This window comes from Melospiza melodia, chromosome 3 (assembly GCF_035770615.1).
Source record: "Melospiza melodia melodia isolate bMelMel2 chromosome 3, bMelMel2.pri, whole genome shotgun sequence".
In the NCBI taxonomy this organism is placed as follows: domain Eukaryota; kingdom Metazoa; phylum Chordata; class Aves; order Passeriformes; family Passerellidae; genus Melospiza; species Melospiza melodia.
The window spans coordinates 46,172,668-46,189,564 of record NC_086196.1 but is presented as its reverse complement, the minus strand read 5'-3'; the positions used below and the strand labels follow the sequence as shown (position 1 = coordinate 46,189,564).

At 35.6% G+C, this 16,897-nt stretch overlaps 1 protein-coding gene across 10 annotated transcripts in view; it reads left to right on the top strand.

The window, feature by feature from the left end:
• RYR2 (ryanodine receptor 2) overlaps positions 1 to 16,897 on the top strand; it is a 381,629-nt gene that overhangs the window by 348,862 nt on the left and 15,870 nt on the right. For all 10 annotated transcript variants that reach the window (XM_063151586.1, XM_063151578.1, XM_063151584.1 and 7 more), the window contains 10 exons: positions 162 to 266; positions 3,841 to 3,922; positions 4,815 to 6,118; positions 6,503 to 6,567; positions 8,402 to 8,549; positions 10,050 to 10,136; positions 10,975 to 11,193; positions 13,290 to 13,420; positions 14,005 to 14,047; positions 15,958 to 16,091. In XM_063151586.1, the coding sequence (XP_063007656.1) occupies positions 162 to 266; positions 3,841 to 3,922; positions 4,815 to 6,118; positions 6,503 to 6,567; positions 8,402 to 8,549; positions 10,050 to 10,136; positions 10,975 to 11,193; positions 13,290 to 13,420; positions 14,005 to 14,047; positions 15,958 to 16,091 (2,318 nt within the window). The remainder of the gene's footprint in view (positions 1 to 161; positions 267 to 3,840; positions 3,923 to 4,814; positions 6,119 to 6,502; positions 6,568 to 8,401; positions 8,550 to 10,049; positions 10,137 to 10,974; positions 11,194 to 13,289; positions 13,421 to 14,004; positions 14,048 to 15,957; positions 16,092 to 16,897) is intronic.

Sequence of the window (16,897 nt, the reverse complement as noted above, 5' to 3'; positions counted from 1 at the left end):
ATTAAATACATAATTCTAGATATGTTTAATATTTCATAGAAGTTTCTAAAGGACAACCCTAAACTATGCACTTATGTGTATTTTTTCCTCTTTTTGTTGAATTTCTTGCAAACAAACTTTGGTTTTCTTTTTTCTTTTTTTTTGTGTTGCCTGAACAATAGGGGCCATGTACTGGTAATCAGCAAAGTCTGGCACACAGCAGGCTGTGGGATGCTGTGGTTGGTTTCCTTCATGTGTTTGCCCACATGCAGATGAAGCTCTCTCAGGTATCTTTTTAGTTTACTTTTTCCTTCATAAGTCACTAGCATTTTTGTAAAAGAGAAACAAACATTAATAAAAACAGTTGGTAGAAAAAAATAAAAGCCAGAGATGATAGAATACAATAAAATTGAGGGAGAAAATTTTAAAACTAGAACGGGTGTGAATAGCAGACCTGTAATGGGATCACCAGCCACAGGTACAAAGCAGATTAGATCAAACTGCAAACAAAGTATATCACTGATATTCAAAAAGAACTCTCAGTTCCGGTCTTCTATACCAAAATTCTCTTGCAGTGTTTTCTGCAGTTTCCTTTTATGCAGGACCCATCATGTTCATTGATAGCTCCTGCACTGAACCCTGATTCATCATTATTAAACCCTAGTTCAACACGTCTGTAAACCTTTTTCGTATAAACCTTTTTCACTCTCAGTAGAGAGTAGTCAGACCTTATAATGAGTGAATTTCTTTTGGATGTGAGTACTCATTTCATAAGCTGTAGAAAGAGTGAAGGGGACTGGAAGAGACACTTATTTAGAGTGTGAAAATGAGGTGCAAGGAGTCCTATCCTTAAGCAGTGCAATTTTCAACTTCTTAAATTTTAAAAGAATTACTCATTTTAATTGAATGCGCTGATTCTGATTTTTTGCATAATTTAATATGTTTAGAGAAAAATATCATCAGCTTGTACAAGTGTTATTTAGAAATACAGCTCTGAAGTCTCTGAGGTTTTACATTTCATTATTTGTCTCCAGAGGTGTCCATGTAAGTATTCTTTGCATAAATTGAAGTAGTCTTGATCGAATTATTTTTCTCCCTGCCCTTGGAACTTAATGGAGGAAAGTCGGCTGCTTGCTGACACTTGTGGACTTTGAGCTATAGGTACACTTCTCATTCTTTATGGCTACATAGAAATCTTCTTCCCACAAATGGCATCACAGTCAAACATGATTTTCAACATAAATGCATTGAATTTCTCCTGAAGTGCATTTAAAAGTGCCTGTAGATACTGTTTTGGTTTTGAAACATCTTTGTTATTTAAAGAATTTTAAAATAGTCAGTGTTTGGGTAGGCCATGGTGAAGGCTATTGTGCTTCTTCCTCTTCCACTAAAGCAAACTGAAAAGAGGTATTTAAGTAGTTACTGACAATAAGGCAGACACGTGGTAGCTATGTGTTGCTTATGAAATAAGATGTGGCTATTGGCAAGATTTGCTTTTACAGTAATGACAAGTTTATAGTCTCAGCTGTGCCCAGAATGGCTTCACAGCATCTTTGATTACAGAATCTAGAAAATAACGATACTCATCCTGCCTTTTCAAAGATAGCCCAGCAGCTGTGCACAACAGGTGTGTGCACTTACTCCTGGTGTTCTGTGGGATGACAGAAACACTCCCAAGTGTATAATTCCAAATGCATCACTATAAATAATGATGGTTTCTTTCTCTTGCTTGGAGTTCAAGCTTTTGGCTTTTGGAAGCTCTTTATAGGGTCTAGCAGGAAATACGAGAATAGTTATGGGCTCTTTTGTTCATTTATATTTATTACAAGAATATTTCAATGTGTTTTTCAGATTATGTTGAAATACCAGTTTTCAAAAGTGTTGAGTGTGGCTAAGTGGAGTTATAAGGAGTTGCTGTCTGTAAGAGGGACCTGCCTAGGCTGAATACTTGGGGTTTTTTTCAGTCATGAATTTCCAGAGCACTTTTGGAGAATATTTGAAGCAAGATTTTAACAGGAGCAAAATTAAATCACTCTTTTGTTTGGGTTTTGCAGTTTGGTTTTTTTTTTTCCTTTTTCTTTTTTTTTTTTTTTTTTTTGCATTTGAATTCTCTATCTTGTACCAGGAAGGAACAATGTGATAATAGTAATACTTCTTAAGAATCTAAGGTAGAAAAAGAAAGTACAGTTTTCAATCCAAATGAACAAAGATAATCTGAGTTGTAAATAACTTTTGTAGTTAAAAGTTTTGTAATGAAAACTTGCAGGGCAAATCAATTAAAAATCTTGTTATTTCCAAATTATGCAGTTTGCAATCCAAGATCCAAATTGTCATTGTTGATGGTGGAGTGGGTGCTTTAGACAATGTTTATTATAAAGTCTTTTTATTTGAGTCTGAAGAACAGAAAGAAAACCTTTTTTGTATTTTAAACTCCTTCACAGAAAGGGGTTTAAATGAAAGTAAACCCTTCCTTAGCTTCAGATTTTTTAGCAGTTTAAATTTAAGGAATTACAGAGGTGTGATTAAATCAATTTCCTATGAGTTTTAATGATGATAAATTTATAAAAGATGAGTTAGTTATTAAGAAAATTGAACAGACAGATCTTAACCAGAATTACTTACTACACAGTATAAAAACTAAAACCACTGGTCAAATATAACACTAATTGTCAAAGCACACCATATGAAAGCAATTCTGCTAATGCAATTATATGCAAGCTAGTAGAAGAAATATTACATAGAGTTGAATGAATCTTATTGTACTCCATTTTGTGGTGTACTTCTTCCTCTTTCTCTCAATCCTTGTAAAGTAACTGTGGAGAGGTGTCCCAAATCCAAGGGAGAAATGCCATATACATCAAGTTTGTGGAAGAATCTAACTATGAAAGTGTCATGGAATTTTTATAGCAGAAAGAAGGCTGGCAGTCATAGGCCTCTAGGTCAGTTCAGCAGCTTATCTTTCAAGTCTGACTTCAAAGGGACAGGTTTGTGTTTAAAGATGGTAAGCCAGACCAGCCTTTTAGCATATTGAACACTAAGAAGCAGCACTATGGTAGCTTACCACAGATGGCTTACACTGCTTTATCTCCTGACTGGGTTCCAGGCCAAGCAGATAAGCTTTATCAGGACAAAGCATCCTGCCACAGCCGTAAAGTACTTGAGGTTGTTGTACCACTCACTGAAGTCAAGCATTGCTCAAGTATTTGTTATCAATGGCATGATAGAACAGTGTATCACTGAGGAAGAAATTAAGTAGTTGAATAATTCTATCCAGACAGACTCCAGGCAAGTGATATAGTAAACTCGTTAAACCCAATGAGATAAGAAGTGGCTAAAAATCAATTTAATGCATGTCTAAGGATACACTAATGGAATTTTATCAATAAATATTTTAACATTTTATTTCAACTTTCCTTTTTCCCTCCAAAAAGTTCAGTGACCTGTAATGAAATTGCTCATTTTGAATCATGTTATACTTTGAGCTCTATGTGCTACTCGTGTTGCTGTTTGTACAATTTTCCATGGCTGTAAACTTGATGACGCCAAAAGTGACAACATTTTAGCTGACAGAAAACATTACAGAAGCATCATCTGTGACCTTGACATACCCAGTTATTGCTTTAAAGCTTTTATCATGTTCAGTTTTGTCTTTATTAGATTACTCTTTCTAAACAGATGATGATGTAAATATACTGTGAGGAGTTAAGAAATTAAGTATATTTTCACTGTATTACCATTTTTGACACTTCTAACTTCTTAATTTCTAAGTTTGCTTTTTACAGTGTGAAATATGCATGCACATAAATAAATGTCAAAGAAAGCAATATATCATTTATATTTATATACTGTTTTGTTGTTTAGGATTCCAGTCAAATTGAACTATTGAAGGAATTAATGGATCTTCAGAAAGATATGGTTGTCATGTTGCTGTCTATGCTGGAAGGTAGAAAAATGTGATATCTCTTTTGTAGTGGTTCTAGCAAAGTTTTTACCTTCGTAATTTTCTTCATTTGAGAAGTAGTGCTCTATATTTCTTTGCTTTTTTAATTTTCATGTGTCAATTGTGAGAAGACCTCTCAGGTCTGAAAGTAAATGGGAGATTTAAGTAGGGTAGTTGACATAGGTTATGTTAATTCTGAATGCCAGAACTTTATAAAATCTGGAGCTAACAGGAGTTTGGGGTTTTTTCTGTGAACTTGACTTATCTTTTGGGTTAGATGGTTAAATGGCTTTTACATTTAAGTTGAAATCCGGAATTCTGGGAATGAAATTGTTGGTCAGTCATTTTATTAAAAAGCTTAATATATTGCATTTATTTTGGTAGTAATCGTATCCATAAAGAACAGGCCTTATTCGTCTAGTGACTATGTTCAAGGTCCTGAAATTTTGATTGCCCAGGCTTTAGGCTCATAGAAGGTTACTAAAAAGCAAAGTAAATTCTTAATACTGTAGGCTGTGCTCTATATGGATCCTACTGAGCTGCTCATCTAAGTATTAGTGAACTAGTGACATTAGATCTGTCTGTGCTGCACTATAGGGAAATTTATTATATGCTACCCCACTTTTAGCACTGCATTAAATGTACAATCTCTCTCTACAGGAGTTGTTAATTCTTCCTTTCTGTAATTGCAAATACTTAGTCACATTTTTTCCAAGTCTTAGGGTAGAGTTGATAGTAAAAGACTCCAGATTTCATAGCTAGCTTCCTCATGTAAGTGTGTTATCCAATAATTTATCATTCTTCCTCTTTGATTGCTTCACTAATCATTATAATACACTTTTCTTTGCCAAAATATTTGCTGATATTATCTCTAATATCCTGTCATTATCTCTAGGTAATGTTGTGAATGGAACTATTGGAAAGCAGATGGTCGATATGCTTGTGGAATCATCAAACAATGTGGAGATGATTCTGAAATTTTTTGATATGTTCCTAAAATTGAAAGATTTGACTTCTTCTGATGCATTCAAAGAATATGACCCTGATGGTAAAGGGATCATTTCGAAGAGGGATTTTCACAGGGCAATGGAAAGCCATAAGCACTACACTCAGTCTGAAACGGAGTTTCTGCTGTCATGTGCTGAAACAGATGAGAATGAGACTTTGGACTACGAGGAGTTTGTGAAACGATTCCACGAGCCTGCAAAAGACATTGGTTTCAATGTCGCTGTTCTCCTGACTAACCTGTCAGAGCACATGCCCCATGATACGCGCTTGCAGACTTTCCTGGAGCTCTCAGAGAGTGTGCTGAATTACTTTCAGCCTTTCCTCGGACGTATAGAAATCATGGGCAGTGCAAAGCGCATTGAACGAGTTTATTTTGAAATAAGTGAGTCAAGTCGGACTCAGTGGGAAAAACCTCAGGTAAAAGAGTCAAAGAGACAGTTTATATTTGATGTTGTAAATGAAGGTGGAGAGAAAGAAAAGATGGAGCTTTTTGTTAACTTCTGTGAGGATACCATCTTTGAAATGCAACTGGCTGCCCAGATCTCTGAGTCAGATCTGAATGAAAGGTCAGCTAATAAAGAGGAGAATGAGAAAGATAATCCTGAGGAAGAAGATCCTAGAATGGGTTTCTTCTCTCTTGTGACCATGAAGTCAGCTTTAGTAGCTCTCAAGTATAATTTAATGACTGTTATGAAAATGCTCAGCATGAAGAGTCTAAAGAAACAAATGAAAAAAGTGAAGAAAATGACCATGAAGGACATGGTCATGGCTTTGTTTTCTTCCTACTGGAGCATTTTGGTGGGCTTACTACATTTTGCTTGTAGTGTTGTCCGGGGCTTTTTTCGCATCATATGCAGTTTGCTGCTTGGAGGAAGCCTGGTAGAAGGAGCCAAGAAAATCAAGGTGGCTGAACTGTTGGCTAATATGCCAGATCCCACTCAGGATGAAGTGCGTGGGGAAGAAGAAGAAGGGGAGAGGAAGCCAACGGAAGCTGCATTGCCTGCAGAAGACTTGACGGATCTGCAGACTCTAACAGAAGAGAGTGATCTACTCTCAGATATATTTGGTTTGGATTTGAAACGAGAAGGTGGACAGTATAAATTGATCCCTCACAATCCAAATGCTGGTTTGAGTGATTTACTGAGCACTCCCTCCTTAGCCCCAATGCCCGAGGTACAGGAAAAAATCCAGGTAATTGCATCTTCTATTTCTGATATCTATTTCTCTCTTTCATATATTAAGCATAGTCTTGAAATAAAACTTGCATCGTTGTTTTTCTGGGTTTTCTGACTTTTTTTTAAAGAATCATGTATAATTATTGATGTTTACTCTTTCTGATGTCACAAACTTGAATTTCCACAGCTTTCTCTAAGGACATAATGTTTTCGACTGCTTTTAATTCAGTGCTAAATTGCCTCTCTTCATTAATGTAACTCAATCATATTTTTTCAAGTTTTCCATTGTTTAACAAAAAAAACCCAAAACCCCCCAAATATTCTGCATTTTGGGTATTCTTTTAACTAACTCTGTACTGTATAATATTTACACACAGTTTTATATCCTGGTTTTCTGTAGGAGAAGGTGAAAGAAGATGAAAAGGAAGAGAAAGAAGAAACAAAATCAGAACCTGAAAAAGCTGAGTATGTATTACTTTAACTTCTGATCCTACAAAAAAAACCCCCAGTATTTTGTTTTACTGAAAAAAACCTCAGGTTTGTTTGTACTCCTTTGCCTTTAATTTTCTGTCAATTCTCTTTCCAATTAGGCTGGAGTGTTTTTTTTAAACAATTCTCCTCATATGTGCACATTTGCAAGGAAATGCCCTATAAGCACCACACTGATTCTGTCATTTCCCTTCCCAGAAGCATCCTTTGTAATGTCCATTTAATTTTTATTTAATTTCTTTTAGTATGTGCTTAGTGGATTTTTTTTCCCTTTGCAAATCTTAAAACTGGAAAAAAAATTTTTGAAAACTTTCTAAGAGCATCTGAGTTCCAGAGACCTGCTGTCCATCAGTGATAGAGACTGAATCTGCTTTATTCTCTCCCATTTGCTATGACATGTTCTGAGTTATTTGCATTTTGCAAAACCTTAACATTCAAGTACAATTTTAATGAATTACAGAGTACTCTCACATATTTATGAAGATATTTGATCAATAATAATTTAAACCGTTTTAGGACATCTTAAAATCTAATGTTAATGCCATTAGCTCAGAATAAAACAGTGGAAAGCAAATAGAGTGCTTGGTTTTAACCAGTAGAAACTGTGAATCTCCATCCCTGTATTTTATGGTTCCTGATACATGTACATTTCTATGTACAGTTTCTGTAGCTGATTTATCACTGTCAAAATTCTAAGAATCCCTTAGTCTCAAACTCTCATGCTCTTCTGGCATGACAAGCACTTGTCCATGACAAAAATTCTTCTTAACAAGTGCAGAAAATTTCTAACTTGGCCACTATAACTTTGTGAGGTAGAGTCTTCCTGACTTTTGAAGGCCATTCACTGTTGATTGCTCTGCTTGACTGTGTGAGTTGCAGTAATACTTGTATTCTCTGCCAAGAGTACAGTGCCTGGCACTATTAGCTGCCCTGAAGCTACTCCTGACGTGACAAACTTTCAAGTGAAAGTTTATCAAATGTCTTCTAGGAAGAGGAGCCTGCTTTGGACATCAGTCATTCCGTTTGTAGATAGGAACAGAGAAATAAATTATGTAATTTAGAAGTTGCCTCTCACTCTGGTTTGGCTTCAAATAGACTTCTGTGATCTTTTCATCTATCATGCTGACAGTTCAAATTAACTTCTAAGACAATTCACAGTTCTTTAGATCAAATGTTTGGAGAAGGCAGCCTGTGAACTCTGACTTTCTCTAATGAGACAGCATGGTGATACTCACACACCAGATGCTGACAAAATCTTACTTCATCTCCTCCTGGAGTGGGTACTTATGACTCCATCAGGTGGGCAGAAATGCAGAATTTAAAACTTGAGGTTTGACTTGTAAGTGCAAGAAGAACCAAAAATTTCTGCAGCCTTTGTGGGAAATGGATTGTTTAAGTACATGAGGTTGTAGGGGAGCTCTTAAACATGTAGACACTCATGCAGACATAGAGCTGCCAGCTTGCAGACATTTTGTCACTGCAAGAATCAGTTGCACAATTACGAAGAGCCTGTGATGGCAAGGCGAGCAGATTTTTGATTACCTGCCTCTACCAACTAGCATTCCCATTTCAGGATGCCAAACCAGTAAGTTCATCTGTGGCCTTAACCAGACTGTCACCTTTGCCAGCACTTTGGACTGAAGAGGGATATTTGTCATGTGCATGAACTGCATGAGTCATGGCAACTTGAGCCTCATTAAAAGATGGAATTTCAATGTGTTTTTCACAAAAAAGCCTATTTCAGTGTGTGATTTTAATCTAACAATTTTATTAATTTGACATATTATTTTGCCTTCATTTTTATCCTAAGAGGAGAAGATGGAGAAAAAGAAGAGAAAACCAAAGAAGATAAGGGGAAACAGAAATTAAGACAACTGCATACACACAGATATGGAGAACCAGAAGTTCAGGAATCAGTTTTCTGGAAGAATATCATAGCATATCAGCAGAAGCTTCTTGTAAGTTGTTATCTAACTTATGTGTTTAGCTGTTGGAAGAGACATGTACCACAATATTCTAACAATATCAAGACAAATAGCATCTGCTGGACCACATTCTTCTATCCACCATTGTCCATAAAAAGGACAATGAAGCAAAGGTTTGATGGCAATATTAGAGAAAAGAAACACACAAATAACTTAGTATACAAGATATTATTCCTTAGGAAGACAATTATTGTCTCAAGCCTAGACATTCAGAGATGCCTGTGTATCATGGAAAACATCCATGCATTTTTATGGTAGTAAAGTTCCTGAATTTTTACAGCAGCCAGTAAGACAGTAAGATGTCTCCTTCCCTGAGAGACACCTTTGGGAAATTACAAGCTCTCCTTTAAAAAGAACCAACTAAGATACAGTGCTTTAACCTGAAGTGAATAAGAAAAGATGTTGCAGATTTTTTTTTTGTGAAGTATCAAGTCAGTATTTGTCAAACTTTTCAAAACCTGTAGAAAATAAGACTTTATGAAAATGTAAAACTGCATCTCAGAGTCTCTCAGTAAAATATCAGATAATATGTGCTCCATAATTGCTTGAAATGCATTTATATTCTCTGAGGCCAGAGTGAAATACAAAGCAAAAAGAAATACACTTTTGCTATGCATACAGTATATAATTGTGTAGGGATGGTCTACTACTAGCATAAGAATATAGCAAAACTGCAGTCAAAATCTTATTAAGAAATTAAGTGTTTTAATTTGGCCTTTGAACTGAGGTACATTTTTAGGCGGGTCCCATTACAATAAGGTGAATTTAGCTAAATTTTTTTCTAATAGTTTCATTTTATAATTCACTAATAGTCATCTATGATTAGGGCTGAAAAATGGCAGAATTCCTGTAGGAGTGTTAAAATATTCAAAATGTGTGCTGTAAAGGTTTGTGTGTTGTCAGGAAGGGAAAAGATACTTTTCTGCAGTCCTTTGGATAGCATCAAAATGTCAGAAAATCTTTCAATTCATGGTACTCAGGTCACATATGAATTTTTGCTGGCCTGGTAAAAATGCAGTTGATTTAGGAGTAGAAGATGTTTAAGATAAACTTATATGCAGAGTTTTTTATTTTTTGGTAAAAGTGGCAATTTGCTTTATGTATGAATATTGAACTACAGGGAAGATAGAGACTTCTGTATTATTACATTGCTCTTACATTGTCATGTCTCTGTTGTTTCAAAGTGTATTGAGAGGAGAATGAAAAATAAGTAAGAGGCAATTAGAAATCCTTCATCTTTTATAAATAGAGTGAAATTAAAGTTTCTTTATTCATTATTGCATGTGTCAAGTAGGAGAGAACTTGTACATCCCTCAAAATGTTTGTTAGTTTTTTTTTTTAATATTTATAATTTTATTATAAAGTTCTATAAGGGGAAAAAAAATCCACAAAAAACCCCTCTCAGCAGCAATTTACTAATGATGGCTGAATCTTTATTAGGCAAAGTGTATTTATGTTCTGTCCTCTTTTCAGAATTATTTTGCACGAAACTTTTACAACATGAGGATGTTGGCGTTATTTGTTGCTTTTGCCATCAACTTCATCCTTCTTTTCTATAAGGTAAATTTCTAAAAATACTACTATTTAAGTTGCACACTGGAAAACATCTGGATTTTGTAGTCAATATGTTTTGTAGTCAATATGTTATGGTACAACTGCCTAGCCTAACAGGTTAAATACCTGCTTCATCCTGCCACTTCAGAAATCTAACATGGTGACAGCTGTAATGTTTGTGTGAAGTAAAAATAGATTTCCAGTACACAGATAGCTGTTGATAGAGCATTGTGCTAGGACAAAGGCAGCAGGCTGAGAGTCAAACCCTTGCCTCAGATGCTCCATTTCCCAGTACAGTGAAGCTGCCAAGCTGAGCCTTCACAGGTAACTTAAACTAATCCCTGTCAGTTGAGATGTTTTCTTGTGCCATTGCACCCACCTGAAAGGGTTTTTACAGCCGGGAGTCACATGATCTTAAGCTGCCTAGAATATCACTGAATTTGTCAAGATTTTTGGAACATTAATGCAACTCTGGAGTCTTTGGACTTGAATAATTTTCTGACAGAGAGCTGTGATGATAAAGACTACTGTCAAGCATTTCTTCTAAGAGGGCTGTGCCCTTTCTTGAATTTGAAGTGATAAAATTCGTCATGGACCAGATTTGGTAACATGGACAGACAGTGGGAAAAAAAGGAAAGAAAAAACACATTTTCACAGAGTGGTGTAACCAGATGAAAAGGTCTTGCTGAAGTATTCTTTTTGGACATTTTTATGCAAAAGCAAAAGTTCTTTAAAATTTCTTTACAATTATTTTGTCTTTGGTATCATTTTTTCAGCTTAACAACTTAACTTGTAGTATTGTAAAGCTCCTGTCAAAAGAATATTGCAATATTGTTTTAAACAGGTCTCCACATCTGCTGTGACAGAAGAAAAGGAGCTTCCTGTGGTATCTGATGGTGAAAGTACCAAGTTGAACATCCTGGAAAGTGATGATGAGAGGGTCATTGCAGTGCATTATGTCCTGGAAGAAAGCAGTGGCTACATGGAGCCCACACTGAGGATTTTGGCCATCCTACACACAGTCATCTCATTCTTCTGCATCATAGGGTATTATTGTTTGAAAGTAAGAAAAAAAATTAACTATTTTTTTCTAGGTCTAAACTTTCTAATCTGTCTAGCAGTCTAACTTAAAGTCAACCTGCTTAAGCAGATTGGGGCACTTTGTGAAAAAAATCTGGGTTGTTTGTGTAATGTACACAGAAAGTGTGTGTTAGGTGATGTGTCTGTTCAGGGGGCTGTAGGCCAGAGTCTGATTTGCAGTTAGTCAGACAGTTGCAGCAGTAACCTGCTTCAGAAGCTGCTTGTGACTGCCAAGACAAGGTGTGAATGCACATGACACAGATGGCAGTTTTAGATGCTGCATTATTAGTCTGTCAATTAGGTCATTTGAAAAGAATGCAGCATTTTGGACTTCTGCTGCTGCATATTGTGACTCTGAAAAATGCCTGCTGTTCCTGCACACACACTCTGCTGGTAGTGTTTTGGCAGGAGCCTAAGCATCTTTTAAAGGACTATCTTGGAGAAGATCTCTGTTAGGGATCTGAAAACTAAAGATGCCACTTCGTCTGGCAAAATGCTGATTGTGGTTTAAGAAAACCAAATTTCATAAATCTCTGGAGCTGGGAGAAGTATATCTGGCATGTACTTCCCCCATTTTTGCACACTTCCAGGGAAAAAGCTGTAAGTCAAAGTGCAAGATAGTGCTAAATTAAATGGACCCTTGATATGACCCAGCTGCTCATTTGTCCTTATATCTCTGTTAAGGTCTTGTGTGGTCCTTAATATTTTTCTTTTCCTATTTCAATGCCTAGTAATTTGTTCTATGCTAAAGGACAAAGTTTGCATTTGTAGCTCAAGGAAAACTACTTTTAGTGTTGATTTTCATCTCTACTTTAAGTACCCCTACTGGTCAGTAGATACTACACCACTTTTTGGTTGCATTAGATGCCAGGCGGCATGAAAGCTTAGGTTTCTGTTTTTTGAGATGTTTCCTTCTCCCACCTCATAATTTTTTGTTTGTTTCTACTATGACATTTTATGCTACTTTTTTTGAGAACATCTGTTCTCTGACTAGAAGGGAAAAAGATTTTTATCAATATTTATCTTAATTAATTGATTTATTTCCAATTCTGAAACCAAAATATGGTCCAAATATGTTTTCAGTCTCAATTTTGGAGGTCTTTAAGTCCAAAATTTTCTGAACTGCAGGCCTGTGTGTGTTAGGTTTGCCTCTAAATATTGCTTAGCATGAATCCATTACATTTTTCTCATTTAGCTGTCTGAAAATAGTGTTGGAACTCTTTTTTATTGTATCTAATGTAATCACCATATTGCTAGAGTAGTCTTGATTTTCCTTATTACTATTTCAGTGTATTCATGTCCATGAGTATACTGAAATAGTAATAATCTTGACTACGCAGTGAAGGTGGATAATGCAAGGTAGGTGAATTTTTGGGATCTGTGAAATAGCTCCAGGAAAGAGTAGGATAAAGTAAAAAGTTTACTTTTTTTGGTTACCACATTTCTTAAGAAAATTCACTCAATTTGGACCGCTATTTACATCTGCCTTCTTGAAATGTACTTTTGAAGTCATCCAGCTGATGAAAGAGGGCTGTAGATAAAGCCTGGCTAGCTGTCTCAGCTGCTGACAATTCTTTTTCGTTGCTTACAGTCTTTGGTCTCTATACAAAACACTTTGTTTCCCACTGTGAAACCTCAAAAATTCTTTAACGAATAAAATGAGCCTCTAACATCTCTGGGTATCAAAATGAAATAAAAAAATACCATCTCAAAATAATATTTGGAACTAGAATTTTGAAGGATTAAAAAAGATATTTTAGGTCTCTTTCACTTGACTACCTGTAATCCTTTCATGGCACTGAAAAACTGTTTTATTTGAAGGATCCCTCTTCGGGTATTTTGACCATCTTTTATGACAGTTTAGCACACTGCAGTTTAATGAATCTGAATTACCTGACCCTAGTGTATCAGTATATTTTCTGTGTTCTAGGGAATTGTTAAGTCTTTTAATTTTTTCAAGTACTGTTTTTGCTTTGTTCAGTTTTGATACTTGTTTCTTCATAACAACCAGCTTTTCTTAAAGTTTGCAGACATATCAGTGCATTTTATATAATTCCTGTAATTTTCTTTCAACTGCAGGTTCCACTGGTTATTTTTAAGAGAGAAAAGGAAGTGGCAAGGAAATTGGAATTTGATGGGCTATATATAACTGAGCAACCATCAGAGGATGATATTAAGGGACAGTGGGATAGACTTGTAATCAACACACAGTGAGTTTTTGCTTACTCTGTCTCATTATAGCCCTGTAAGTAATTGCTTTTCTGTTTCCCCAATTACATACTTATCATCCATCTTGTCTAAAATAAACAATTATTAGAAATATATTTCTAGCAAGGATATGCAAAATTTTCAGGCACCTGCAAGGCTAATGTTTACTGTCATTTTTACTCTTACTATTTAATCTTATGCATTCCCAAATTTTTGCCTTAAAATTATTTCTCTTCAGAAAAGAAAAAAAGGAAGAGGGATGGGTTTGTTTTGGCAAGGAGAGTGATGATGGTTGTGCATTGCTGTAAGTTCAAAAGTGAGCTGTGCTTTGCATCACATATTTAAAGCTCTGTTTCTCTGCCAGGTGGGGCTGTGTGTGGGATGTAGCTGCTCTAGAATCCTGTGTGCAGGCATTGGCTCTGCTGTGCTTCTCACATTTACATGGTAGGCTGAACACCATTTGGCAACTTTCATTCCAGAGGGTTCACAAGTGACTGACTGGTGGCAGCCACCACACAGAGACTCATAGAAACAGAATTGGTATATATTTATCTAAAATGTAATCTTGTTTATCTCTGTTTTTCAGGTCTTTTCCAAATAACTACTGGGACAAGTTTGTGAAAAGAAAGGTGAGGCTTCTTTTTAAAGAGATTTATGAGGTTAAAATAAAATTCTAGTGCATATTTCTGTTCATGTTGCGAGGATTGTGGACTACACTTTGAAATATAACTTTGATTCAGTGTAGATTTTGATATTTACTATTTTGAAACACACAGAATTCCTTACCACATTCTTACAACTATTTATTTTATATATTTCTAACTTTTTCTACTTACAGATTTTGTGTAAAACAGAAATTCAGATACATTCATGAAATTACGTGAAGCATTTTGTATGTGCTTGTATGTATAATAGAAAGTATGTAAAATATCTTGTCTGTATTTATGTATTCACCTCCATACACAGAGAATGGTGTTGTCCCTTACCCAATAGCAGGTTAAAAATTAATTAATAGGAAGACAGGACAAATTGAGATATTAGGCACAGGGCATAATCAGGCACCTCTAACTCCCTGGTAGGGAAGTTAGTTGGCCTGTTTTGTCCCTTACCTCTCTATTTTCCCATGGATATTTTTCCCCAAGTCACTTAAATCCATCCCTTTCTCCATCTTTACTTTCTCCCTGTAACATCCAATAAAATCCCATTTATGGGATGCATAGTGTATGCATCCCTTGGCAGTAATCCTCTTAGTCTGACCAGTGATCTGGAGAGTTTTACCAGTGACTCATTTTGATGGGGTTCAGATTTGGGTCTGAGGCTCTCCTGGGGCTGCCCTGGGAGGGACCAGGCAGAGCATCCATTCACTGTGAATCCATATTTTGGGTTCCTGCCTGCCCCTGTGTCACTGTAGTCCTCTAGGCTCCAGCATTCTTAGAAATGCTATTTTGAATGTTTTTTCAGCTTGCTCTTAAGAAATAAATCTAATGCTTGTACAATAGCTTACAGCAAAAAGAATCTTTTTAGTGTATTTGGTCACAGTTGTAAAAGAGGGTGTGCATGTTATTGGATGAGATTTACCCCTCCTTCACAATTTAATGCCGATCTTGTATCATAATTTTGGAAACATGTTTTTTAATACTCTTAGCTCTTCTGCTTTGTAACAGTCTTGGGTCAACCTGACCAAAAAAATTCCTTAGCATTGTGCACTCATTTTAGTATTGAATTTTTTTTAATCTTTTAGGTTATTATGTAGAGATTTCTACATCTGTCTAAGCAAAGGGAAAGCATTAGCTCTCACAGAGTTCTTGAGAAAGAAAATACAATTCTGCATTTGTTCTGTCACTGTAGATGGTCAAGGAAGGCTCAAATCAAAAGGAAAGGAGTATGGTTTAAGTTGTGTGGAAGACTTTAGCTTTGACTGAGGAACTGCACTGTGTGATTTAACTGTCTTCAAATATACTATTTGCAATGAATGTCTTCTTTTATATATATTTGTATTTTAAACCCTAGTCTACAAAATAATACATATAATGAAGCAATGTTTCCAGGCTTGCTACAAAAAAAGCTTCCAAAAAATCTGAAAAAATATCAAGAAATATTTAAAGCCTTTCCTATTAGAAAGGTGGCAAAATACGTCTTCACCTACAGGAGTTACTGAGTTATGATCTTTTTATTAAAAAAAAATGTATTTGACTATTCTTTTTGAAATGAGAAGAGACAGATAATATTTAGGAAGGAGATGTGTGTTCAGTCAGAATGAAAGCAAGTAAAATATTTATTTCCAGGAAAATTACTTATGAAACACGTTAAGTTTTGTTAGAAAGAGATAGGGCCTAGTTTGAATGCAATGAAAATTGTTTTTTGCCACAACTCTGTGTTCAATCTGTGTTCAAGATCTTGTGATCACAATGTCATTCATAATCATGATGCACTGTTTTCAGGCTCCTTATATGTTAAACCTCTTGTCTTCAGATCCAGGCCAAATAACTACTGATCTACCCCACTAATGAATATTTTTGAATGTTCCTTCTAACTTTAGGTAATGGATAAATATGGTGAGTTCTATGGCCGTGACAGGATCAGCGAATTACTAGGAATGGACAAAGCTGCTCTTGATTTCAGTGATGCTCGAGAAAAGAAGAAACCAAAGAAGGATAGCTCCTTTTCTGCTGTGTAAGCATTTGCCTACACTTTGTTTGTGATTGGGGTTTTTTGTTTGTTTCGTTTTATTTTTAATTTTGTTAGGGTTTTTTGTAAGTTAAAATCAAGCATTCAAGGTTTGTCATTCAGACAGAACATCTGTTGCTCACGTATATTTGCATAAGAAAACAATTCTTATATTGTGTGATACAGTAAATTTATTTAATTATAGACAATGTTTATGCAGGATTTCTCTGGTTTTTTATGTATGAAGATTTAGTTTAGTTTAGTGCACAGCAGCACATCACATTCCCACTCTTGGGACAGTGTCATCACAGCTGGGCTGGAATCTCCTCTTCAAGTTCTCAGTTCAGCTCTGCTGGAAGGAATGGGCAAAAATGGCCCTGTGTGTTCTGATTATAAGGAGAAGATCAAATAAATTTACGTGCTAGTTACCAATAAAATCTGGGAATTGGATGATTAATCTTCACATCCTTTTATAACTTGTTTTCCCTAAACTATGCATTTATATATCATTTGGGAGACAGAAATGAAGAGAAGCAGAAGCTGCTAGACATTCAGAGTAGTAAACTCTTCTTTGTCGAACAGGCTTTTATAAAGCACCGCAAAAAATGTTTTTTCCAGTTCTGCATTATAATAAGGTATTTAACTAGATAGAACATATTTTAATAGATGGAATTTTAATGCTACAGAGATTCTGATGTAAGGGTTTATTTCAAGTTCTCTCTAAAAACATTTTATCAATGGGTGTGCAAGAATTATGAGAAGTAGGCAGTGAGAGTACTGGTAGATTAGAAGTGCATTGAAGCAAGAGCTGA